The sequence below is a fragment of the Triticum urartu genome, chromosome 7A (assembly GCF_056163025.1).
Source record: "Triticum urartu cultivar PI428250 chromosome 7A, HENAU_Tu73, whole genome shotgun sequence".
NCBI lineage: Eukaryota > Viridiplantae > Streptophyta > Magnoliopsida > Poales > Poaceae > Triticum > Triticum urartu.
In genome coordinates, this window is record NC_141879.1 from 204386522 (window position 1) to 204414380 (window position 27859).

Consider the following 27859-nt stretch of genomic DNA (forward strand, 5'->3'; position numbering starts at 1 on the left):
GGTCGCAGCAGCGCCACGCCCCGGCCCAGCGTTGCGTGAAGACGAAGTTCCGTCAGCCTTGGGATCTGGCTCCAGCGGCTCCATCTTGTAGAAATCCGTCATGATCTGCTCGAGGTCGAGGGCAATTTCGTCGCGGATCCCATACGCCCGTGCCGACATGAGACTGTGGAGTGTCGCGGTGTTTGCTTCGATCATCTTGCTCATCGGTTTGAGGAGTGACTCACCATGAGTCCGGAGCTTGTTGTCCATGTCGCTGGTGAACTCATGACAGAGGAGTTTGTAGACGGTGCGGCTGTCGGCGCTGAGCTCCTCCATGGCCTGGATTCGTCGCCGTTCGCCGATACGCGTCGCGTAGTGATGGGGGGGGCAACTCCAGGGCGACAAGGCTCTGATTACCAGATGTGAGGATCTCTCTAGCAACTCTCTCGATCTAGGGATTTCATGGCAAAGAGGAACTAGAATTTGAATTATCGATAGAGGGATTCCTCCCAGCCACCCACACCTCTGTTCGGATAAGCGAGTTACAAGCCACAACCGGAGCCGTCCAAATCCCAGCCGAAGACAAACGTAACAACTCCTGTAGCTATATAACGGTACACCCGCTCAGCGGGCCCAGTTTGGGCTAGCAAGCCACTGGGGAAGCTTTTTACTTGGGCCTCGGTTCTTTCTGAGTTGGCACTCCGCTCTTGTCGGCACGGTCTTGATCAGCTACAGGGCTTTCTTCAGTATCTTCAAAGATAGCAGGTACTGAGCCGCTGACACCTTCGCACGCACTCCGGTCCAGCTACGGCTCAACCTGCAGACGACGCAGCCGACTCCGGCGCCTGCGAGCAGGGAGGCCGCGCTGAAGAAGATGAGCATAGTGGCGTCGCTTGGAAGCGGGCGAGCAGAAGTTGAACAGGGCCGATGAGTACCTGGAGACAGAGAGCTGGGGCGCGCGAGCCGCGGTTCCATGGCCATTGGAGTCAGCGCGAGATGCAGATTGACGGAGCTGCAGATGAGACACCGTGGAGGCGCCCCCGAGCAGGGAGGTCGCGCTGAAGAGAGATGGTCATGGGTGAGACGGCCTCGCCGTTTGGTGGCGGCCTGGCAGCTCATAGTCGCCCTAGCAGAGCGGGGCAGCGGCGGTGATGTACCCATGAGTGACTGCTGTGCATGGTGGGTTGGGGGTAGGTGACGAGAGAAGAGAGTAGAGAGTATGCGTCCGGGCGTATGTGTTTAACAGCGAACGATCCTTGAGTTTGATGTGTCCTCCTCAATGGCTTTAAGATTCGTACAGAAAAATCAAACAACAATACCAGCATCAGTGATATTGGTATGAGAAATCAACAGAAGGAAAGAAAGAAAAAGACACGTGTCGTTCGACAAAGGAGGTGGATTGTAATCCGCCGGCTGAAGGGGAGGATTTCAAAAAAAAAGAAAAGAAGAGTAGTCGATTTCCTCTGGAAAGTGACAGCACCAGCAGCGAGAAATAAGAAGGAAAGATCGCGTCTGTTCCCAATCAGTTTCCCACTGCCGTCAGAAATGCAAGCACCAAATCGAAACGGGGCGCAGGAGGGGAATCGAGGAGGAGTAGGGGGGAGTCGGATCCATGGACCTGGCCGCGAAACGGGGCCGGCTTCCGCCGTTCCGTCCGGACCGACGGGTTCCACATCGGAGGCGGGGAGCGGAGCGCCGGAGGAGCCGCGGCCTCGGCGCGGGAGGCTGCCCCTCTGGCTCCGTGCCGCATACAAGCGATTGGTTCCACTTCTATCTAGGGTTTCAGTCAACCTCCGAATCCGGCCGCCGCCGCCCAACCTCGACCGAGATGAGGACAGATTCAGCGCGCTCCCCGACGACGTCCTCCGAGGAATCCTGGAGCGCCTCGACCTGTGCGAGGTGGTCCGCGCCCGCGCAGTCTCCACGCGGTGGCGGCACCTCCACCACCTGCTCCCGCGCCTGCATCTCGACGTCCGCCACTTCGTCGGAGCCAATTCGGCGGTCTTGATCACTGGGAATTCTCCGGTGGCCGACGTCATGGAGGCGTTCACGGGCGCGCTGTGCAGTTTACTGTCTGCATGTCCTCCTCCGGCCCAGTGCAAGTGCGCCATCAAAACCCTCAGCCTCCGCTTCTTCCCGATGTCGGACCTGAGCTCCATAGGCCGCGCCGTCGAGGACGCTGTCGCCGGCGGCGAGATTGAATGCCTTGAATTTCACACGTGCTCGCCATACAGTTTACGGACTGGTTTCAACACTGAAGGGCTGCGTGCTGAGCTGGGGCAGCTGTTCATGTCCTTCTCCCGTGCCTATCCAGTTACCTTCCGGTGGCTCACGATGCTTAAATTCAACGACCTTGTGTTTGGCCATTCTGACGTCACCGATCTCATTAGAGCTTGCAATAGGCTCAGACACCTCACCCTGAGTTCCTGCGGACTGGTTGATCGGCACTCTGTGCTCAAGAACGACACGCCACGCTCAAGGCTCCATGAGCTCTGCTTCATCGGCTTTCGTTGCAGATGGATTGAGTTGATCGATGTACCCAAACTTACAGAAGTGCGGTTCCAATCTTCACGCTTCGAAAACCCTCCGGTGCGATTCGGCTATGTTCCGGAGCTTCGCTGCTTGTTCCTCATTTCCCGTATCATAAGCTTTTCGGCGCCACTCGCACTGAGTGGGTGTCTACCATGGAGTTCCAGGAACTTCTCTAATTTGTATCTCGATTTTGGCAGCCAAATGGTGAGTTAATTTCGATGTGCCACATGAGTTTTTGTCTGCCTCTGAATATCGTATGTGTTTCTTCTCCAGCAATTTCATCTGTCTATTTGTGTTTCTCTTGTTGCAGATGTGGATTCGGATGGAACATCCGAAGCAGCTCACTTTTACATTCAGAAACCTGACCAATGTGGGGCTTTTTGGTATCTTTCCTGTAACGCTCTCGATGCGGCTATATCTCCCACGTGTCGGAGCACGACTTAGACGCATAACTGCATTGAAAGCAATGTCGCAAGTGAGGTAATCTTCACACAACCCATGTAATACATAAGGGAAAGAGATACATAGTTGGCTTACAATCGCCACTTTACACAATACATGAATAAAGCATTACATCAATCAAATACAATCAAGGTCTAACTACGGAACCAAAATAAAAGAAAACTATCCCAAATACTACACAGATCCCCGATCAATCCCAACTGGGCTCCATTACTGATCAACTAGAACGAAACAACACAAAGGACAAAATCTTCAAAGATCTCCTCCTTGAGCTTGGTTGCGTCATCTGCACGGACTCATCGGCACCTGCAAGCTGGTTTTGAAAGTATCTGTGAGTCACGGGGACTCAGCAATCTCGCACCCTCGCGATCAAGACTATTTAAGCTTATGGGTAAGGTAAAGGTATGAGGTGGAGCTGCAGCAAGCGACTAGCATAATATGGTGGCTAACATACGCAAATGAGAGCGAGAAGAGAAGGCAAAGCACAATCGAGAAACTATGATCAAGAAGTGATCCTAGAACAACCTACGTCAAGCATAACTCCAACACCGTGTTCACTTCCCGGACTTCGCCGGAAAGAGACCATCATGGTTACACACGCGGTTGATGTATTTTAATTAAGGTAAACTTCAAGTTTTCTACAACCGGACATTAACAAATTCCCATCTGCCCATAATCGCGGGCACGGCTTTCGAAAGTTCAAATCCCTGCAGGGGTGTCCCAACTTAGCCCATCACAAGCTCTCACGGTCAACGAAGGATATTCCTTCTAGCGGGAAGACCCGATCAGGCTCGGAATCTCGGTTACAAGATATTTCGACAATGGTAAAACAAGTCCAGCAACACCACCCGAATGTGCCGACAAATCCCGATAAGAGCTGCATATATCTCGTTCTCAGGGCACACTCAGATGAGCGCTCCATACAACTAAAACCAAACCTTGAGTTTCCCCGAGGGGGCGCTGCACAGGGCTCTAGTTTGGACCAACACTCAGAGGAGCACTGGCCCGGGGGGGTTTAAAATAAAGATGACCCTTGGGCTGGCCGACCCAAGCGAAATAAAAAGGCTAGGTGGCGAATGGTAAAACCAATGTTGGGCATTGCTGGAGAAGTTTTATTCAAGGCGAACTGTCAAGGGTTCCCATTATAACCCAACCGCGTAAGGAACGCAAAATCCGGAAACATAACACCGATATGACGGAAACTAGCGCGGCAAGAGTGAAACAAAACACCAGGCATAAGGCCGAGCCTTCCACCCTTTACCAAGTATTTAGATGCATTAATTAAATAAGAGATATTGTGATATCCCAACAAAATATCCATGTTCCAACATGGAACAAGCTCCAATCTTCACCTGCAACTAACAACCCTATAAGAGAGGCTGTGCAAAGCGATAACATAGCCAAACAACGGTTTGCTAGGACAAGGTGGGTTAGAGGCTTGGCTTAACAATATGGGAGGCATGATAAGCAAGTGGTAGGTATCGCAGCATAGGCATAGCAAAAGAGCGAGCAACTAAGCAAGCAAAGATAGAAGTGATTTCGAGGGTATGGTCATCTTGCCTGAAATCCCACAAGGAAGAAGAACGAGTCCATGAAGAAGACAAACGGATGTAGCCAACGTATCCTCACAAACGCAACGTTTCCGGAACCAACCCGAAGAAGCAACACCGGAAAGAAGCACACAACATAGTAAACAACCAACACATGAACATGGCATGATGCACAATCAAGAATGATGCATGTCCGGTTTAAAGAGGGCATGACATGGCAAAGTGCACAAACAAACCTACAAATTAAGTGGAGCTCAACATGCAACGGAGTTGCATATTGAAGAAAACACCACATGACTTATTTAGTTCTCTCTCGTTACCCAACAAGGTTAAATGTTTTTAGCATGGCAAGAGGTGAAGCATGACGAAACTATCTAATCTAGGCAAGTTTAAATGAGGCCGGAACAACAAAACAACAAGTCCGGAAACTCCTCATATGCATACATTAGGTTTGGTACTGTTCTTCCCTAAACCATATTTTATAGTTGTTAAACATGCAAAGTGATGCCACCATGTTAAACTAGGCATTTTTCTACCCCATTTACATATAAAGATTATTTAAAACCGAGCTACGGTTATTAAGTTATGAATTAAAGCATTTTAACATGGCATAGGAGCAAATTTAACCAAACAACAGTTTAAACATGTCAAACATGCATGAAAGTTGGATATTGTGAAACTAGATAAAATTCTAAGCATTTTACATATATGACATGTTTTATTTGGATGCATGGATATTCGGTTATTAGCATCTTAAAGCAGTGGCATTCATGTAATTATGCATGCACTGAAAATAGAGAAAAACTCAGGGAAGAGAAAAAAACATACGCGGGCCAGAAGCAACCCGGGAGCGAAAGAGGCCCAAGCGGCTGGATGTGTGTGCAGGCAAAAGAAAATTAAAACAGGGAGAGCTGGGTTTCGAACCCAGGACCTCCCACTTGCAAATTAGTAATCCCAACCACTGAGCTGCAAGCGTGTTTATGATAAATTCGGGCGCCTGGATTCTTTTGACCTATGAACAGAGGGCCGACCTTTGTCCATGGCTACACGGAGAACACCGGCATCGACAGTGTCGAGCCAGGAGACGACATCTCGCCAAGAAGAGCGGCGACGTGCCTGCGGAAAAAGGTGAGGGTGCTCGTGGTGGAGCACGCGAGCATGCTCTGCTCGAGGACGCGCGCGGACAGGGACTCTGTGTGATTGCGGCCATGGCAGCGAAGCACAACGAGGTGGGCGGCTGAAGCTAGGTGGTGCGGCGTGGCTGCGCGCGAGGCAGGGGCGAAGCAGAGGGGCGGCTGCAAGGCAAAGCACGTTGGGCGCGCGCGGGAGCGAGTGCGCGAGGCAGGGTGGCATGCAAGGTGAGCTTCAGGAACTCGCCCATGGCGGATATGGAATAGGCAGGCTCGGGAAGACGACCACGACGAGAGGATCAAACCGGAGAGGGAGTTGGGAAGGAGCGAGGCATCACCGTGGGGGTGCTGCTGGAGTCGTACAAGGTCAACAGAGATCATAGACGGGGGGAGGATGCGCTGATCGAGGCGGTGGACTTGGCGGGGCTTCGGGTCTGAGACGAAGAGGAAGAAGATGCGCCGGTCTTGGCGCTCCTGGGCTAGGACTTGACGCGGGAACGGAGCAGGGACATCGAGGCGCGCACGCTGGAGAGGAGACGGAGGCCGACGGGGTCGCAGATCATGTCGGAGGAGCTCGGACATGGTGTTGGTGGAGGAGGTTACAGGAGCGTGAGGATGGATTACCTCCTGGCAGTGGCGGAGAAAGGAAGGGGGAGGAAGAGGGAACCCTAGGCGAGAGCCGGGGCTATATAGGGGTGCGGGTGCCGTGGTGCCCCTGTGTCCATGGCGTGCGTGAAAAGAGAGGGAGCGAGGTAGAAGAAAAAGGGGGGTGCGGTTCGGGCTTGGCCGCTGACGCGGGGGACTCGCATGTCCACGTGGGTCGAGTGGGAGAGAGGGGTGTGCGGCGCTTTGGTGAGAAAAAGGAGGGAGGAGGGCGCAGGGCAGGCCTAGCGGGCTGTGGCTAGATCTGATGTTGGGTCCGCTGCTGGGCCGGCCTGAAGGCTGAGGCCCAGGTAGGCTGCTGCTTTGTCTTTTCTTTTACATTCCTCAACCAGAAAGTAAACAGAAAATCACAGGGATAAAAGAGGGGAGTATGAGTAATATAAAAATATCCTCGAGACCCTGGATTAATGCCCTAATTTATAAAATTGGTTTGGACAATTTTTTAGAGGTATAAAAATAAAACAAGTTTGAATTAAATTCAAACTTGGGCCATTTTTTAAACCTAACCAAAACAGCTCAAAAAAGATGAGATTAGGCCGAGAGGTAACTGGCATGGTCCTAAATTTATAGGAAAAGAATGAACATTAAATTGGTGCAGGGAATAGAATACCACAATTAAAATGGATTAACGAAGAAGGAGAAGAAGATCAAGAGAATATAAGATGACCAAGCACGGTTGTGGGTGGAGAAGAAGATGAAGTTGAGAAAGAGACAATGCAGGGGTTGATGCACTGTGCAAAGAGACTCCGGTTTAGGCAAGAGGGAAAACGAAGAACAGGGTTGGTCTTCGAACGGTCAACAAAAGCAAGGGGGAACGCGGCAGCTACGAGCGGATGCAAGTTTTAAAAACAATGACAGCAACGAGTGCCGATGCAATGCAAATGATGACATGATGCAATGCACAAATGCAAAGATGAATGCAACAGACAAAACAAATCACATGACGAAACTCGGAAACCCTGTAAGGCATCTGAAGCTCCGGTCTTGGGGCGTTACAACACTCCACCACTATGAGAGGATCTCGTCCCGAGATCTAGGATGGCACCGGAGTGAAAACGGAAGAGAAAGAGAAAATGTAAAACTAAGTTGCTTCTTTGACAAACGAGTGAAACCACGAGCCTTGAGAGGTTAAACAATTGAAAGAAAGAAAGCAATGAAGAAGAACAAAGTTGAAAGCACTCCGGTAGGGAAGAGGAACAAGGAAGAACAAATTCAGACAGCACTCCGGTTGAAAAAAAAAGAATTGAATAAGAAGTAAGATGAGAACACACTTGATGAAATCACAACACACTTCCTCCGGAACTATTGAATGAATGGAACAAGGGGTAAGAAAGATCTCAGACAACACTCCGGTTGAAAAGAGATGTCAGGCTTGATAATGCGAAAAGAACTTGATCAAAAAGGGCACAACACTCTGGTTAAATGGATAAGCAAAGGAAAGAACATGATCTTTGATAGAACGAGATGATGGTTGAAGAAGCAATAACACGATGCCTCCGGAACAAAAGAATGGAAGTTGGATCGTCGGAACAAAAGAACGGGGAATAAGACACCATCTTCTGACCCAAATGAGCTTGAAAAGCATCTTGAAGAGAATGGTCGAACGGAATTGTTGGAAAAACTAGCAACGAAAAGAGTACGCTTGTTGTGGGCTTATGAAGAACATCTCAAAACTTAAGATGAAATTCTGCCACTAACGGAAAACAATAGATTGGATTGATATGAGCAAGAAGACGAGAAACTATTTCACCGGAGGATAAAAGAAGAAATTGGGTCACTTATAAGCACCATAGATAGCCACAATCCTTAGGGAAAGCTTTAGGTGAAATATAACCCAAGATACCTCCATTAAAGAGATTGGTGGGTTTAAAATATCTCATTCTTGCCAACATGTGAATCATGAAACACGAAGAAAAAATTATCGAATGACATAACACCACCTCAAAAGATAAGGTAGAAGGAATTGCACTACGGAATGCAAGATTAGGAACACTTGAGCTCCTTTGAAAAGAATCTCGATCAACACTTCAAGAAGGAATTAAATCCTTTATGAACCATCATGTAGAACCTTCATTCAGAACTCCGTTAACCAAAAGAATGATCAAACGGAAGGAAAAAGAAGTTGAAAACACAAGGTTAATCCTTGTACCGATTTAGAAGAATCTCCGTGGTGAAATAATTGAAAAAGGTTGGAACTCCGAGAAAAAGATGAAAACAATTGAAATCAGGAATTTGATGAGCCTTCGGAATAGGGAATTGAGTTACTCGATGAAACAAGAATAAGAATTACATTATGCTTATCCTTCACCAATTAAATTGTTGACAAGCAACGGATTTGACATACTACTTATTCTCGTAGAAAGGATTAAGATAGATATAGCGTCAACTTGGAAAGGTCTTCAACGATCCACCGGTAGTATTTGAAAAGCACGAATGCATAGATATGATACATGACGGAAGAAAACTCTTGAACGAACCACCGTAAGAATTGAAAAATAATGAATAAAACATGAAGAAACACCGGGAAGGATTAACAAATACACGAAGATGCTTGAGAGAATTTAGATCCATGAGAACGACGAGATTACGAGATGATTAGAGAATCCTTGATTTAAGCACCGGTATGATTTAGAGTATGAGAGCTAAAAGCTGGAATGAATAAATCTTCGATGATGGGCTCCGGATAATCAGACTGAACAGAATCTTGAATTTCTCCAGATAGGTGAAAAGAATTCTGACAATCAAAAACAATTGTGAGAGGATGGGCTCGAACTAGATCACAAATCTCTGAGCGAACAGATAAGATATGGAGGTAAAACTCTTCTTCAGTCTTCAAAATCTGAGAATGACAACGAGAAACCGCCAAATTGTTGAGATACTCCGGGATGAAAATTAGAAAGGTTGAACCAATCGATGAAAAGAATTTGAAAGATCTTGGAGAGAGGCACTTGACTGATGAAAATTCATTCTTACGTCAAACTTCGAAAAAAAAATTAGAATAGCTCCGGGAAAAATTAGAAGAGTCAAGTAAGATCCTGGGAAAAGACATGTGGGTTGGGGCCCACTCAAAATATACACAGTTGAACGATTCAAAAGAGAGAAAGCCCCGGTTGAATTAAATGACTTGAATGAGGGAACATCCTCAAAAGAGCTTGAACGAATGTAGAGTGGAAACACGAATCTTCGAGATATCTTCAGCACTCCGGAATAATTGAATAGCGAGGAGTGGATGACTAAGAGGTGCACCGGCATGAAAAGCATTGAAACGAGGAGAAGAATATGATCAACACCGAAAGCTTGAATTGAATCCACCGGAGTAGGAAAAGCACGAAGAATGATGAACTTGAATCTCCGTTAGAATCTTCATGAGAAACACCGGATAAGAATGGAGAGACTTTCATCGATAAAATGGATAGTTGATTAAGAAATCTGAGTCCTTGAGGAAAAGGGTGGGTGGGCGGGAAAAACAAAGGCAACTTGGAGACGGATGAAACAAACACCGTTGAGAAAACTGAGATTGGATCTTGTGAAAGTTGAAAATGAACGGATCCACTTGAAGAGAGAGACACCGGTTGAAAAGGATTGACATGCCAATCTCGATTATCATGAAGGATTAGTATTCACATAGGAATATGAGAACACTGCTTAGGAAAGGGATGGAATCCACATTTGTCTCTGAAGCAACTCGAATACCACAACTCAAAACAAAACAAAGGATTGGCTTGCAGAATAAGCCAGAACAAACATATGATAGAGATTTCGTCCGAAGTTTTCGTGGTGGGTCCTACACGGGCTCGATCGTACAGCACCATCATGTACAAGGCAGTGCACATGACATACGAAGCGTCCCCGAGTCGGCATAGCCAAGGACTCTTTAAGACACAACGAGACCACTGTAAAACCCACCGTGAATAGGCGGACCACTAGACGTCGAACCCCAATTTCATATCATACATCTGTCGGAAAGATATCCTAGGAGCTACTTGAATTCCCACTTATAAACTCCCGAAATTTTCCTGGTTATGCAATCAGGTGTTGGGGATACAGGGGAAGCATAATATCTCACCCAAAACTAGCAAATCCTACATCCAGCTGTATCCATCCTTCAACACATAACCAAGAAACCTTCGGAAATCGTCTACCTCAACCTTCGAAAAGCATCAGTTATACGAGTTATGGCAATACTCCCGAACTCCTGCCCCAGTACTGGGGCGCGTCGAGGTTATCTCACCAACAACTGCATAAAACAGATTTTCAATGTCGGCAAAATTAAACTCAGGTATTCCAGAACTGCAACGATAAAATTGTGACGACAACGCCTCGGAGCTCAACTCCCCGGGACACTGCCACAACCCCTAAATGACAGGAGGCACCAAGAACAGTGTTCTCGTCACAAATCGATCGGAACGATTCCAAGATACCCGCGTGATCCTAAAAAAATTTAGTGAAATTTGAGAAGAGAAGAGACAAAACTCTACGTCAGGATGCCTTACCAGAGCGATGAAGGGACTGGGGAGTAAAAACAATTCCTAAACTCTCCGATATATAATTCCTAAAAGACTCAAAACATTTTTTCTAGACTCAACAACGGCTGCTAATTCGATCAAGCAGTGGGGGCTCCTAAGTTCGGGGAAGGCTCTGATACCAACTTGTAACGTCATCGATGCGGCTATATCTCCCACGTGTCGGAGCACGACTTAGAGGCATAACCGCATTGAAAGCAATGTCGCAAGTGAGGTAATCTTCACACAACCCATGTAATACATAAGGGAAAGAGATACATAGTTGGCTTACAATCGCCACTTCACACAATACATGAATAAATCATTACATCAAGCAAATACAATCAAGGTCCGACTACGGAACCAAAATAAAAGAAGACTACCCCAAATGCTACACAGATCCCCGATCGACCCCAACTGGGCTCCACTACTGATCAACTAGAACGAAACAACACAAAGGACAAGATCTTCAAAGAGCTCCTCCTTGAGCTTGGTTGCGTCATCTGCACGGACTCATCGGCACCTGCAAGCTGGTTTTGGAAGTATCTGTGAGTCACGGGGACTCAGCAATCTCGCACCCTCGCGATCAAGACTATTTAAGCTTATGGGTAAGGTAAAGGTATGAGGTGGAGCTGCAGCAAGCGACTAGCATAATATGGTGGCTAACATACGCAAATGAGAGCGAGAAGAGAAGGCAAAGCACAATCGAGAAACTATGATCAAGAAGTGATCCTAGAACAACCTACGTCAAGCATAACTCCAACACCGTGTTCACTTCCCGGACTTCGCCGGAAAGAGACCATCATGGTTACACACGCGGTTGATGTATTTTAATTAAGGTAAACTTCAAGTTTTCTACAACCGAACATTAACAAATTCCCATCTGCCCATAATCGCGGGCACGGCTTTCGAAAGTTCAAATCCCTGCAGGGGTGTCCCAACTTAGCCCATCACAAGCTCTCACGGTCAACGAAGGATATTCCTTCTAGAGGGAAGACCCGATCAGGCTCGGAATCTCGGTTACAAGATATTTCGACAATGGTAAAACAAGTCCAGCAACACCGCCCGAATGTGCCGACAAATCCCGATAGGAGCTGCACATATCTCGTTCTCAGGGCACACTCAGATGAGCGCTCCATACAACTAAAACCAAACCTCAAGTTTCCCCGAGGGGGCGCTGCACAGGGCTCTAGTTTGGACCAACACTCAAAGGAGCACTGGCCTGGGGGGCTTAAAATAAAGATGACCCTTGGGCTGGCCGACCCAAGGGAAAGAAAAGGCTAGGTGGCGAATGGTAAAACCAATGTTGGGCATTGCTGGAGAAGTTTTATTCAAGGCGAACTGTCAAGGGGTTCCCATTATAACCCAACCGCGTAAGGAACGCAAAATCCGGGAACATAACACCGATATGATAGAAACTAGGGCGGCAAGAGTGGAACAAAACACCAGGCGTAAGGCCGAGCCTTCCACCCTTTACCAAGTATATAGATGCATTAATTAAATAAGAGATATTGTGATATCCCAACAAAATATCCATGTTCCAACATGGAACAAGCTCCAATCTTCACCTGCAACTAACAATGCTATAAGAGGGGCTGTGCAAAGCGATAACATAGCCAAACAACGGTTTGCTAGGACAAGGTGGGTTAGAGGCTTGGCTTAATAATATGGGAGGCATGATAAGCAAGTGGTAGGTATTGCAGCATAGGCATAGCAAAAGAGCGAGCAACTAAGCAAGCAAAGATAGAAGTGATTTCAAGGGTATGGTCATCTTGCCTGAAATCCCACAAGGAAGAAGAACGAGTCCATGAAGAAGACAAACGGATGTAGCCAACGTATCCTCACAAACGCAACGTTTCCGGAACCAACCCGAAGAAGCAACACCGGAAAGAAGCACACAACATAGTAAACAACCAACACATGAACATGGCATGATGCACAATCAAGAATGATGCATGTCCGGTTTAAAGAGGGCATGACATGGCAAAGTGCACAAACAAACCTACAAATTAAGTGGAGCTCAACATGCAACGGAGTTGCATATTGAAGAAAACACCACATGACTTATTTAGTTCTCTCTCGTTACCCAACAAGGTTAAATGTTTTTAGCATGGCAAGAGGTGAAGCATGACGAAACTATCTAATCTAGGCAAGTTTAAATGAGGCCGGAACAACAAAACAACAAGTCCGGAAACTCCTCATATGCATACATTAGGTTTGGTACTGTTCTGCCCTAAACAATATTTTATAGTTGTTAAACATGCAAAGTGATGCCACCATGTTAAAGTAGGCATTTTTCTACCCCATTTACATATAAAGATTATTTAAAACTGAGCTACGGTTATTAAGTTATGAATTAAAGCATTTTAACATGGCATAGGAGCAAATTTAACCAAACAACAGTTTAAACATGTCAAACATGCATGAAAGTTGGATATTGTGAAACTAGATAAAATTCTAAGCATTTTACGTATATGACATGTTTTATTTGGATGCATGGATATTCGGTTATTAGCATCTTAAAGCAGTGGCATTCCTGTAATTATGCATGCACTGAAAATAGAGAAAAACTCAGGGAAGAGAAAAAAAATATACGCGGGCCAGAAGCAACACAGTGCAGCGACCCGGGAGCGAAAGAGGCCCAAGCGGCTGGATGTGGATGAAGCATGACGAAACTATCTAATCTAGGCAGGTTTAAATGAGGCCGGAACAACAAAACAACAAGTCCGGAAACTCCTCATATGCATACATTAGGTTTGGTACTGTTCTGCCCTAAAGCATATTTTATAGTTGTTCAACATGCAAAGTGATGCCACCATGTTAAACTAGGCATTTTTCTACCCCATTTACATATAAAGATTATTTAAAACCGAGCTACGGTTATTAAGTTATGAATTAAAGCATTTTAACATGGCATAGGAGCAAATTTAACCAAACAACAGTTTAAACATGTCAAACATGCATGAAAGTTGGATATTGTGAAACTAGATAAAATTCTAAGCATTTTACATATATGACATGTTTTATTTGGATGCATGGATATTCGGTTATTAGCATCTTAAAGCAGTGGCATTCCTGTAATTATGCATGCACTGAAAATAGAGAAAAACTCAGGGAAGAGAAAAAAACATACGCGGGCCAGAAGCAACCCGGGAGCGAAAGAGGCCCAAGCGGCTGGATGTGTGTGCAGGCAAAAGAAAATTAAAACAGGGAGAGCTGGGTTTCGAACCCAGGACCTCCCGCTTGCAAATTAGTAATCCCAACCACTGAGCTGCAAGCGTGTTTATCATAAATCCGGGCGCCTGGATTCTTTTGACCTATGACCAGAGGGCCGAGCCTTTGGCCATGGCTACAAGGAGAACACCGGCATCGACAGTGTCGAGCCAGGAGACGACACCTCGCCAAGCAGAGCGGCGACGTGCCTGCGGAAAAAGGTGAGGGTGCTCGTGGTGGAGCACGCGAGCATGCTCTGCTCGAGGACGCACGCGGACAGGGACTCTGTGTGATTGCGGCCATGGCAGAGAAGCACAACGAGGTGGGCGGCTGAAGCTAGGTGGTGCGGCGCGGCTGCGCGCGAGGCAGGGGCGAAGCAGAGGGGCGGCTGCAAGGCAAAGCACGTTGGGCGCGCGCGGGAGCGAGTGCGCGAGGCAGGGTGGCATGCAAGGTGAGCTTCAGGAACTCGCCCATGGCGGATATGGAATAGGCAGGCTCGGGAAGACGACCACGACGACAGGATCAAACCGGAGAGGGAGTTGGGAAGGAGCGAGGCATCACCGTGGGGGTGCTGCTGGAGTCGTACAAGGTCAACAGAGATCATAGACGGGGGGAGGATGCGCTGATCGAGGCGGTGGACTTGGCGGGGCTTCGGGTCTGAGACGAAGAGGAAGAAGATGCGCCGGTCTTGGCGCTCCTGGGCTAGGACTTGATGCGGGAACGGAGCAGGGACATCGAGGCGCGCACGCTGGAGAGGAGACGGAGGCCGACGGGGTCGCAGATCATGTCGGAGGAGCTCGTCTCCCTCTCGGACATGGTGTTGGTGGAGGAGGTTACAGGAGTGTGAGGATGGATTACCTCCTGGCAGTGGCGGAGAAAGGAAGGGGGAGGAAGAGGGAACCCTAGGCGAGAGCCGGGGCTATATAGGGGTGCGGGTGTCGTGGTGCCCCTGTGTCCATGGCGTGCGTGAAAAGAGAGGGAGCGAGGTAGAAGAAAAAGGGGGGTGCGGTTCGGGCTTGGCCGCTGACACGGGGGACCCGCATGTCCACGTGGGTCGAGTGGGAGAGAGGGGTGTGCGGCGCTTTGGTGAGAAAAAGGAGGGAGGAGGGCGCAGGGCAGGCCTAGCGGGCTGTGGCTAGATCTGATGTTGGGTCCGCTGCTGGGCCGGCCTGAAGGCTGAGGCCCAGGTAGGCTGCTGCTTTGTCTTTTCTTTTACATTCCTCAACCAGAAAGTAAACAGAAAAGCACAGGGATAAAAGAGGGGAGTATGAGTAATATAAAAATATCCTCGAGACCCTGGATTAATGCCCTAATTGATAAAATTGGTTTGGACAATTTTTTAGAGGTATAAAAATAAAACAAGTTTGAATTAAATTCAAACTTGGGCCATTTTTTAAACCTAACCAAAACAGCTCAAAAAAGATGAGATTAGGACGAGAGGTAACTGGCATGGTCCCAAAATTATAGGAAAAGAATGAACATTAAATTGGTGCAGGGAATAGAATACCACAATTAAAATGGATTAACGAAGAAGGAGAAGAAGATCAAGAGAATATAAGATGACCAAGCACGGTTGTGGGTGGAGAAGAAGATGAAGTTGAGAAAGAGACAATGCAGGGGTTGATGCACTGTGCAAAGAGACTCCGGTTTAGGCAAGAGGGAAAACGAAGAACAGGGTTGGTCTTCGAACGGTCAACAAAAGCAAGGGGGAACGCGGCAGCTACGAGCGGATGCAAGTTTTAAAAACAATGACAGCAACGAGTGCCGATGCAATGCAAATGATGACATGATGCAATGCACAAATGCAAAGATGAATGCAACAGACAAAACAAATCACATGACGAAACTCGGAAACCCTGTAAGGCATCTGAAGCTCCGGTCTTGGGGCGTTACAACACTCCACCACTATGAGAGGATCTCGTCCCGAGATCTAGGATGGCACCGGAGTGAAAACGGAAGAGAAAGAGAAAATGTAAAACTAAGTTGCTTCTTTGACAAACGAGTGAAACCACGAGCCTTGAGAGGTTAAACAATTGAAAGAAAGAAAGCAATGAAGAAGAACAAAGTTGAAAGCACTCCGGTAGGGAAGAGGAACAAGGAAGAACAAATTCAGACAGCACTCCGGTTGAAAAAAAAAAGAATTGAATAAGAAGTAAGATGAGAAGACACTTGATGAAATCACAACACACTTCCTCCGGAACTATTGAATGAATGGAACAAGGGGTAAGAAAGATCTCAGACAACACTCCGGTTGAAAAGAGGTGTCAGGCTTGACAATGCGAAAAGAACTTGATCAAAAAGGGCACAACACTCTGGTTAAATGGATAAGCAAAGGAAAGAACATGATCTTTGATAGAACGAGATGATGGTTGAAGAAGCAATAACACGATGCCTCCGGAACAAAAGAATGGAAGTTGGATCGTCGGAACAAAAGAACGGGGAATAAGACACCATCTTCTGACCCAAATGAGCTTGAAAAGCATCTTGAAGAGAATGGTCGAACGGAATTGTTGGAAAAACTAGCAACGAAAAGAGTACGCTTGTTGTGGGCTTATGAAGAACATCTCAAAACTTAAGATGAAATTCTGCCACTAACGGAAAACAATAGATTGGATTGATATGAGCAAGAAGACGAGAAACTATTTCACCGGAGGATAAAAGAAGAAATTGGGTCACTTATAAGCACCATAGATAGCCACAATCCTTAGGGAAAGCTTTAGGTGAAATATAACCCAAGATACCTCCATTAAAGAGATTGGTGGGTTTAAAATATCCCATTCTTGCCAACATGTGAATCATGAAACACGAAGAAAAAATTATCGAATGACATAACACCACCTCAAAAGATAATGTAGAAGGAATTGCACTACGGAATGCAAGATGAGGAACACTTGAGCTCCTTTGAAAAGAATCTCGATCAATACTTCAAGAATGAATTAAATCCTTTATGAACCATCGTGTAGAACCTTCATTCAGAACTCCGTTAACCAAAAGAATGATCAAACGGAAGGAAAAAGAAGTTGACAACATAAGGTTAATCCTTGTACCGAATCTCCATGGTGAAATACTTGAAAAAGGTTGGAACTCCGGAGGCCCAAGGTATGGCCGCGACCGCCGCGTAGGATCGGGTGACTGGAGGGGGCGGAGGTGGTCGGAGGCCACATGCAGAGTGAATGAGGAGGCGCACTTGGGCGGGACGGCAGGAGAACCAAGACTAGGGTTGGGGAACCCCTGGGCAGCCACAGGCACCGTGTAAGAAGTCTAGGGGGGTCCTGGGCCTGAGAACGCAACGGTCCAGCCGCACACAGGGCTGATTTCCCCTCATAACAAAATAGATGGTAATGGGACAGCAAGCTTCCATGACAAAGATCATACAGACACCTGAGAAAGAAAACTATATAGTGCGCAAGTTTACCAACATAGATGTGGGACAGACACGTGCCTAAAAGAGGGCAGATTCAAAAGTGGCAACTTGTATGACATAGTCAGCAGTAAACACATAAATAGAGCAACCGTTTAAGCACATTTCTTCACACCTTACCTGATTCAGTGCTATACTGGTTCTCACGGAAGCAAGTTCACCCTATGCACTGCATCTATCATTAAATAGAGGAGAAAATCATAAAGAAACAAAACAAAGGCCATTCACCTGCATCTTATCTCGCCTTGCATATGTGAAGATGAAAGCCTCCAATAATTAAAGGATTCCTAGTTTAGGGCATCTGATATCCAGTTTGCTAGTTCTTATCTGTTCTTATGTGTCCCCATATCCATCACCATCTATACACATCAAAGGTTCCTCTGGGGTAGTCATCATGGAAAAGGGATCGAGCAAGCATTGGAGTAAATTTCTCCTGTAGTAAGACCTTGAACCCTAGCAAAGCAGCAGTAATCAACGGCTCGAGCAAGCACCAGATTAACTTGATAACTTTACCTGCAGCCACCTTGCAACAAAGAGAATACAAATATTAAAAACAGGAGAACAAGTTATGAAGAAAACCTCACAAGGCTGCCAATAATGCATTCCTAATATGATCATTCAGTTACTATCGTCATATATATGAAAAGGAGATATTATGACAGTGGCAGGAGCAAGTGATAGTGGATCAAGCCTATAGTTCGGGCACTAACATTGTAATAATCTGACCCCCTCCTTTTAATTGATTAAGCATACTTAAGAAAGCGTCTCTTCCAAAACCAATAGACAATCCTAAACAGGAAAGGTTTCAGTAGACTTGATAACTCGTTCAGGCTTAAGCTTGCTGTAGAATAATAGGTTGCTAGTCCTCCTTCTATATCTAAATGAACTGAACAAAAGATGGAAAGTACCCCTCAGAAATTTACAGTGACGATGAATTGAAATATATTTTATACCCGAAAATCATTTGAGCTTGGCTCTGCGGCAGTTAAACAGCTTAACTCGCAACCAAAAAAACAAATTATACACTGACCACAATAATAAAATCAAAAGAAAAGGAGACATGTAATTACTCTTAGAGCAGTAGGGATCCTTAGACTATAATCACATTTAGATACACGAATAAACTGGATGTACGTCCTTTTTGAAATAATGCACGATCATAAACACCTCATAACAATGTAAGAAATAAATTTGGATACACGAATGTACAGGGTGTGCATATTAACGTACTCTTAGAATGAAAAGATTGATGGCTACCTCTCGAAACAGGCTTTCGCCCCGCTTATATATAAAGCAAACAACCAAACAGAGTACACGGCCAAAGTACACGGCCGAACGATACAAGGAGATGGGGTGGCCCTCATACAATGCCGATCCCAAGATAACTGGATCACGCAGAACAAACGCAACTACGCTACCAAAATAGAGTATAGGAGGAACTGAGAGCAACACCGCCCTAAGCCCTATAACACCTAAGCTCCACAACAACGCCCGCAGGAGGAATAACGGCGGCAAGCATTGTCTTTGCTGAGTGCCTGAGTCTACAACAGACAGAAGTTTACACTCGGAACCCGGACATGGAGAGGAACACCACGACGACGTCTTCAAGAAGATAATGGCACCGGCGAGCATCGCCATCGTCGGCGACAAAGCGTGGAGCTTTTGCTCGGCAACTCCCCGACGTCACCACGAGGTCTCCAGGGCAAGCACGACGAGCACAGAACTTCCATATCCGGATCGGGGCACTACCACCGTCAGAGGCAGAGAGCGCGTCCGACACCCGCTGCACCACCTCTCGCTGCCCACATGACCAAGAGGGAAGGCCATCACCGCCGCCATGGTGCCCGCTGGAGAGCCAACCATGCAGACCGCCATCTAGGGCCGCCACCCCGGCATCCATGTCTAGGACTCCACCAACTACCCACATCATGGTGCACCCGTCACGGAAGGAGTAAAAGGTGACACCTTTCGCTCCTAGCCCGACATCAGCCACAGAGTCTAGGTGGACGCCTCCACAGTAGGAGGCATCCACGCCTGGGTCTCGAGTCATTCTCGGTGGACGGGGAGACCCTACTCCATGACTACCGATGACCGTCATTGAGCACGCTCGCACGATGCCATGAACGTGGCCCTTGACGCCGATCTGCCCAACAGAATAGTGGAGCCCTGACCACCACCACCGTCCACTGTACCCGCGAGGAGAGGGATGTCACCACCCACAGGCACCTCCCAGATCGAGCCCAAGCGTACCTATTCGGAGCACGAACCGACTCTCCCAGGCATCGTCCAGATCCACCCGAGCACGAGCCATGCGCTGGTCTAGAACCATGGGAAGGAGGCTCGCTGCACCTCCACCCAGCGTCACTGACTGGGGCACGACACTCGGCACCAAGCGCCACCACCCCACTGATCCGCACCACTTGCGCCCCTGGACGAGGTCATAACAGCTGCAGAGCCCGCGCAGCCTCTGGCAGTCGGCCAGAGCAGCCACTCGAGCCAGGACGCCCACCACCGCCACCCCGTGTAGGCATGCCCCGCCGCGCCCCCGACGTGCAGCCACCCGCACCGTCGCACTAGGAAGCCACCGCCCTGTCGCCCCGACTGCACTAAATGGAACCTATGGGCTGGAGGAAGAGCTGTCCGAGAGGTTCAAGCCCACCAATCTGCACTCGTCGCCTGCAAGTGAAGAAGGGCAACATTGAAGAAGCGTCCCGCGCCCGACCTCACCTTCTTGAAACAGGCTTTCACCCCGCTTTATATGTAAAGCAACAACCGAACAAAGTACATGGCAGAACGATGCAAGATGGTGAGGTAGCCCTCTTATGAAGCAAATCCTGGGATAACCGGATCACACAACACGCACACGACTACGCTACCGAAGGAGGACACAGAGTACAACGCCTCGCTACGCCCTAGCACACCTAAGCTCCACGACAACATTCCCAGGAGGGAAGGGAAGACGGTGCGAAGCGTCATTGCTGTGGAGTCCGAAATGGACAAGAGTTTTCACCAGGAACCTTGACATGGAGAGGACAACCACAACGACGTCTTCAAGAAGAGAACGACGCCCATGAGCGTCGCCGTCGTTGGCACCAAGGTGCAGAGCTTTCGCTCGGCAGCTCACACGTGTCACCACGAGGTCTATAGGACAACCACGACGAGCTCAGACTCCCAGATTTTGATTTCGGTGTCGCCACTACCAATGCCAGAGGGTGAGCCCGAGCCACCTGACGGTACCCCCTCGCCGCCCACACGACCAAGAAGGAAAGCCGCCACTGTCGTCCTAGCACCCGTCGGTGAGCCAACTATGCAACCCACCATCCGAGGCCGCCGCCCTGGCATCCAAGGCCCAAAACACCGCCAACCACCCACTTCACGGCACACCCACCATGGTAGGAAATGTTGGATAATCAGCAACTGGTATTCCCTGAGGGCCAAAGGCCATTACATATACATGTGTGGTAAAGTGCAGGAAACCCCTTATACAATGGGGATGTACCGAAAAGGGACTATACACATCTAACACCCCCCCTCAAACTCATGGTGGATCAACAACACTGAGTTTGGAGAGAAGAAAACCATGCTGCGCTCAAGTCTGTGCCTTCGTGAAGAAGTCCGCCAACTGTAACTCAGAGGGCACATAGTGAAGAGCAAGAGTCTGATCCTGTAGAGCAGCACGCACAAAGTGGGCATCCACACCGATGTGCTTGGTGAGCTCATGCTTCACCGGGTCACGCGCAATACTGATAGCACCGGTACTGTCTGACAGTAAGGGAGTCGAGGTAGTAGTAGACACACCAAAATCCTTAAGTAACCATCGTAACTAGATCACCTCAGCCGTCAACATAGCCATGGCTCGCAACTCAGCCTTTGTACTTGAGCGAGAAACTGCAGTCTGTTTCTTTGTCTTCCAGGGAATGAGAGAGCCACTAAGAAAAACATAGTAAGCAGACAGCGAGCATTGATTAGAGGGATCACTAGCCTAGGTAGCATCAGAGTAGACGTGGAGCTCGAGAGAGCTGGAGCGGGGGAAGAAAAGGTGATGAGAGATCGTGCCACGAAGATATCGTAGAACACAGAGGAGATGACTATAGTGGACAGAGGTGGGTGCTGAAACAAACTGACTCGGGATGTGAACAGGATAGGAGATGTCGGGACGCGTAACAGCAAGGTAGACAAGGCTGCCAACAAGGTGACAATATCGAGTAGGACCAGGAAGAGGGTCATCATCAGAGGCACGAAGCTGAACGTTGAGCTCCGTAGGAGTCACAATAGTGTGCTCATCACTAAGAGCGGCACGAGCAAGAAGATCCTGTATATATTTTTCCTGGGAGATGTAGAAGCCATCAGAGGTCGAGAAGATCTCAATCCCAAGGAAGTATCAAAGTGGACCAAGGTCAGACATGAGGAACTGATCGCGAAGGCGTGCCTTAACAAAGGCAATGTAGTCAGAGTCATCACCAGTGATGATCATGTCATCAACATAGAGAAGGAGAAGAGTCCGACCACGAGGAGATGTGTGAACAAACAATGCGGGATCATGATCACTGGGCAAGAAACCAGCGGTAGTCACCACAGAGGCGAAACGCTCGAACCAGGTGCGAGGGGCCTGTTTAAGACCATAGAAGGAGCGACAAAGTCTACAGACCATACCATCAGGAGCATAGTACCCCGGTGGTGGCTGCATATAAACCTCCTCACGCAACTCGCCATTGAGAAAGGCGATCTGGACATCAAGTTGAGAGATAGACTAATGACGAACAAAAACCACAACAAGGAGAGTGCAGACAGTGGTCATGTGGGCCATGGAGCGAATGTCTCATCATAATCGCGTCCCTGCTCCTGCTGAAAACCACGAGCCACAAGCCAAGCTTTGTAGCACTCAAGAGAACCATCGGAGCGAGTCTTAATCTTGTAGGCCCACTTGTAGGTGATGGGACAAACACCGAAAGGAAGGGAAACCAAATCCCATGTGCCAGAGCGCTCAAGGGCGGCAAGCGCTTCGGCCATCGCAAGCTGCCATTCGGGCTGAGTCATGGCAGTCCGATAGGAAGTGGGCTCAGTAATAAAAGAGAGATCATACCTATCAGGAGAATAGCGATCAGGCGGGGGCGAGGCCGAGCATGGAGGTTATGAACCGGGGGAGGCGTGAAGGGAGGCACACTAGAGGTGGAAGGCGCATCAAGGGAAGCATCCTCAGAACGAGGGCGACGAGTATAGTGGAGAGGAAACGGTGAGAGAGAGCGACGGACTAGAGATGATGGTGGAGAGGTAGATGAGGAGGATGGGGAAGAGGGTGTCGGTGGTGAATGGGAATGGATGAGAGGTGCCGGAGGAAGAGGTGAAACATGAGGCACATAGCAGGGTGAATCGGGAAGGAGAAGAAAAGAAATCTCGTCCGCGGAGAAGTTCGAGGAAGAAGGACGTGAGAAGTAAGAGCGAGACTTGTCAAAAGTCACATCACACGAGATGCGCAAGCAACGACCGACAGGATCCCAACAACGATAGCCCTTGTGCTTATTGCTATAGCCAAGGAAAACACACTCAACCGACTGAGCAGTCAGTTTGGTGCGCTCGCGCAGGGCAAGGACATAGCACACACATCCAAACATACGAAGAGCTGAGTAGTTAGGAAAACGACCAGTGAGACACTCCATAAGAATACCATCCTGCAGAGCAGTCGATGGCTGAATGTTGATGAGATAGGTGGATGCAGAAACAACCTCAGCCCAAAAGTGGGGTGGAAGGGAGGCGGCAATCATCAGCACACGAGCCGTCTCAAGCAAATAACGATGCTTACATTCTGCAACGCCATTCTGAGCATGAGCACCAGGACAGGAGAACTGGGCACCCTGTTCTGCGAGAAAACCACGCAACAGCTGGGAGATATACTCTCCAGCGGAGTCAGCACGAAAAATGCGAATATGCGTGGAAAACTGGGTGTAAACCATGGCAACAAATCGTTTGTATATAGAGAAAATCTCGCTACGAGTTTTCATGAAGTAGAGCCAAGTGTAGCGAGAGAAATTATCAATAAACAAAACATAGTAGCGATGACCATCTTTTGAATCAAAGGGAGCAGGACCCCAGACATTAGAATGAACTAAGTCAAAAGGACGCTGAGATACCGACTGACTGGTAGGATAAGGTAACTGGGTCTGTTTGCCAAGTCTACAACCATTAAAATGTAAATAAACATCTCCAGATACAGACCCTAAGAGGCCCTGACGCACTAATGAAGACAAGCGAGAGCCACAGATGTGACCAAGGCGATGATGCCACTGCTGGAAGGACGCAGATGAAGAGGCAGCAACATCATGAGAGCTGACTAAAGTGGTGGCAGCGGAAGGAACACAAAGCCAGTCAACTTCCCAAAGGCCCTCTGACTCACGGCGTCGGGGGCCAGCACCAACCAAAACCTTAGTGCGACGATCCTGAATGGAATAAGAGTCGGTATCAAGAATGACACAACAACCAGAATCAGTAAGTTGGGCAGTGGAAAAGAGATTCATGATAAGACGAGGAACATGGAAAACACTGGGAATAGAAAAGAATGGAGTGGAAATAATACCACGACTAGCAACATGAAGAGATGTGCCATCAGCAGTAAGAACATTAATAGGAGAATCAAGAGGGCGAAGAGAAGACAGTGCTGAAGAATCAAAGGACATATGAAAGGAAGCTCAGTACCTGATGGTGTAGATGCCGGCGATGATGAAGTGGTGGAAGCAGTCACAGCAGCAGCAGAACCCGTCGATGAAGAACTGGATGAAGCCAGAAGGCGCTTGAGCCGCACAATGTCCTGGTCAGTGAGTGACGGAGTCGATGACGACACAGGAGTCCCACTGAAAGAAGAGCGCCTCTGGTTTCGCTGCTTCTGGCGACAATCAGACTCTGGGTGACCTGGCCTGGAGCAGTAATCACAGAAGGTGTCGCGGCGCGACTGACCCTTCTCAACATAAGGAGGGCGGCCCACCCCCTGAAGGTGTGGGCAGGAGCGGTGGAGCAGTGAGATGAGCAGACGACACAGGAGCTCGAGCAGCCAACACAGAAGGAACCGCAAGCAACCCAGCAGATCGAAGGTGGGTCTCCTTCGCACGAAGCTCAGCAAGTACCTCCGAGATAGGGACACGACCACGGGCAAACAAGTGAGCATGTCGAGGCTCAAACTCGGCGCGGAGGCGAGATAAGAACTTATGGACACGCTGAAACTCCAAGTTAGACCACGTAGTCTGACAACAACGGCAAGTCCCACAAATAACTGTCCGAAGAGAAGCTGACTCCAGATGACAGAGCACTGTGAATAGAACGCATCAACAGAGGAATCATCTTGCTGGAGTGCGTGCTCCTGAGCACCACAGATAGATAGAGAGCATCACCAAAGGACTGATAGCGCTGACAGAGATAAGACCACATCGCTACAACTGTGCCAAGTCCCATGAACTCCGAAGCAAACTGAGGGAGCACACTCGCAGTGAGAACAGTAGCAGCACGAGCATCATCATTGCACCACTGAGTCTAAGCAGACAGATCATCGCGGTACACAAAAAGAGCATCTGAATAAGTTGATACCTACCGGTCATAAGTATCAACCGCAGCATCATCGAGAGCCTTGACTGCATCCCGGTCAGCCTGAGAAACATCAGCAGCAAGTACCGGCGGCACCGGTGGGATTGGGGCCACTGGCGCAACAGGGCATGGCGGACAGAGGACCTCGTCAGAGAGAACACCCCACAGAAGAAGACCACGCATATGGATGCGCATGAAGCCGACAAACTCAACATAGTTGGTGCCATCAAAGATCACTGAACACCTAGGAACAACGACATAGCTCGAGGAAGACATAAGGAGTTCTTCTTTTTCTTTTTCTTTTTTTTTTCTTTTTCTTTTTCTTTTTGAAGTCGACGGACTAGGCTGACGAGCAAAGAGCGGTCGAGGCAGGGAAACGCAGATCGAGCCTCTGCTCGATCAAGGCAGGGAACCGAGCGGGGACCAGGGCCGGTCGACCGCGACCAGAGCTAGCCGGCCGGACGGGCAGCAGGGGAGGCCGAGGCCATGCCCGCCGCACTCCCCACCACACTGCAGGCCCGCCTGCCGAGCCAGCAGTGCCTCCAGTCCACGCCGCGGCAGCCCGAGGCTGCAGCCGCCGGATCTAATGGAGCTGGCACAGCAGCCAGCCATCCCACCGTGCCGGCCCGCCCTGCCACCTTCATCACGCAGCCGCCTCCGCGCCCAAATCCCGACTGCCCGAGGCACCGCTGCGTCGCCCTGCGGGAGCGCCGCGCTCCCCGTCTGCTCGCCACGTCTCGCGTCGTAACCACCAGGGGAGGAGGGGCCCCGCCGACGCCGACGCCAGCCGGGCTTCGCCCAACGGCGCCTTTTAGCGGCGGCAAGGGAAAGGGGTGCGAGTGACGGCGGCTAGGGTTTCGCCCAGCCGCCCGACCTCGCCTTCTGAGTTGCCCCGTCTCTTCCCATGGTTTGAACTCCATAGAAACTTTGATGCCATTGATTCCTGATCTCGGCTGCTGAGCTGAACTAAACTGCAGTGCCATCGATGAGACCGCCGTATCCCTCAAGCAGGACTCGTCATCCAGCCATCCAAGCATGCTTGTACAGACATGTACTTGAAGCTACAATTGCTTATGATACTCAATGGCCTCGTCAAGCATAGATGCCCTGTTAGTCTGTAACCCCACAAAGGCACAAACCAATGGAAATACTAACCCGTAATTTTCTATCACGAACACGAACTCAGCAGCCCTAAATTCAGGGACAAAGAAAGAAATAGAAAAAAGGGGATGACCTTGCTGTAACGCCTTCAGTCTTCACTTTGATCCTGCTCCTCTGCAGCTGCGCCCCAATGAATGGAAGAGGATTGGTGGTTAGGTTTTACTGCTTCGGTCGTCCGCGCAACCCATCCCACGTCCATCACCAGCCAATTGCTGACCAAGCATTGGAGCAACCCACTCACTGTCCCCTGGCCCTATAATCGAACGGGCCCACCGGCCATCCAACCTTAGCCCGAGCTTGTGCGTGCAAAAGGGATGGACGATTGTCCAGCCAACAGGGGTAAAAAGGCTAACAGTAAAACCACCAGTGGTGGAAAACGCCGCTCGTGCAGCAATTGCTCTAGATAGCCAGGTAGCAGAGTTTTACAAGTAGAATGCAGACACGCCGCATTGTAATTGGATATGAGGAACACATGGTTGCATAGGAATGATGGTGCAGTGAAAATGGAAGTCGCGATGCTCCATTTGAATTTCGCACAGGGGACCGCGATTTCATAGGAATCCTCGAAACATATTCGATTACTTTAATCCAGGATTTATTTCATGCAGATCTTCCAGAAGCTCTACAGAGGCCTAAACTTGCTTAGATGCTACTCCCTCCATCCGTGAGCTTGTTGCTAAATTTTAAATGGGAAATATGTGTAATTGCCATTGTTCCTATGTTTTCCTGCATGTGCTGGTTGCGAGTTTAATTGTAACATGTATTGTTTATTTTCTATGTACATGCATGAAGTTGTCTCGAGAACGGCATTTGTGTGCCAAAATAACAAAGGGCATTGCTGAGAAGACCAATTTGGTGTGGGAGCCATCGAAGGATTTGAAGCACCTGAACTTGAAGGTTCTGCAGATGTCCGGGTTCGAGGAGGAAGACAAGGTGACAAACTACATAAGGCTAGTCATGAAGCGAACTGTGGGGTTGAAGAGAATTGAGCTGCATGGAGAAGAGCCATGCGAGAAATGCGATGACATTGATGACATTGACCCGATGAGATCCCACGTGGATGAAGCCCGCAGGCGTCGAATTAAGGAGCGACTCACACATGGGCCCTCCTCATCCGTAGAGATAATAATATGCTGATGGATCTGGTCAAGGAATGCAGCTGCCGGAGTGATGATTGTGTATGACTACTAGGTACTGATAGCCTGGTAATGCTTGATTGGTGTCGACCTTGGAGCTTAGCTAAACAGTCTAGATGCATGCTTTTCTTTTTGAGATTGGTCTCTTTCTTTTTAGCATGCACTAGTACAAATGCCAGTGTCTTGCAACGGGCGTAGAAACTCTAAAACCTGATCCATGTGTTATTATATACCATAGTTTATATTTAATTCTGATAAACATTTGCTATTATTGTTTTTCAGAGTATGAAGTTTGGACATTAGAAAAGCTTTCTTAGTGTTCTTTATCTGATGAAAGAGTAGTGGTTCGTGGAATAATTTGTGGATCATTATTCTTTTTTGGAAAAACATGAATATTCATTTTCTTAAACTGAATGTTTTATTAAAAATTGAATGTTTTTAAGGAGAACATTATTTGGACTTTTTTTATTGGAAATTTTTGCCAGTTTTTAGAAAGTGTGAATATATATAGAACTCTGCACATTTTTAAAACTATTTTACT

General features: G+C 48.3%; 1 protein-coding gene and 1 pseudogene across 1 annotated transcript; one reads left to right on the top strand and one right to left on the bottom strand.

Moving 5' to 3' along the window:
• Positions 1–1524: 1524 nt before the first annotated feature.
• LOC147959019 (uncharacterized) lies at positions 1525–27319 on the top strand. The gene is made up of 3 exons (XM_087534747.1): positions 1525–2715; positions 2822–2965; positions 26975–27319. Exons 1-3 carry the CDS (start codon positions 1525–1527, stop codon positions 27317–27319), a joined length of 1680 nt encoding a protein of 559 aa, XP_087390873.1.
• Positions 23961–25216, bottom strand: LOC147959020 (uncharacterized; annotated as a pseudogene).
• Positions 27320–27859: the final 540 nt, after the last annotated feature.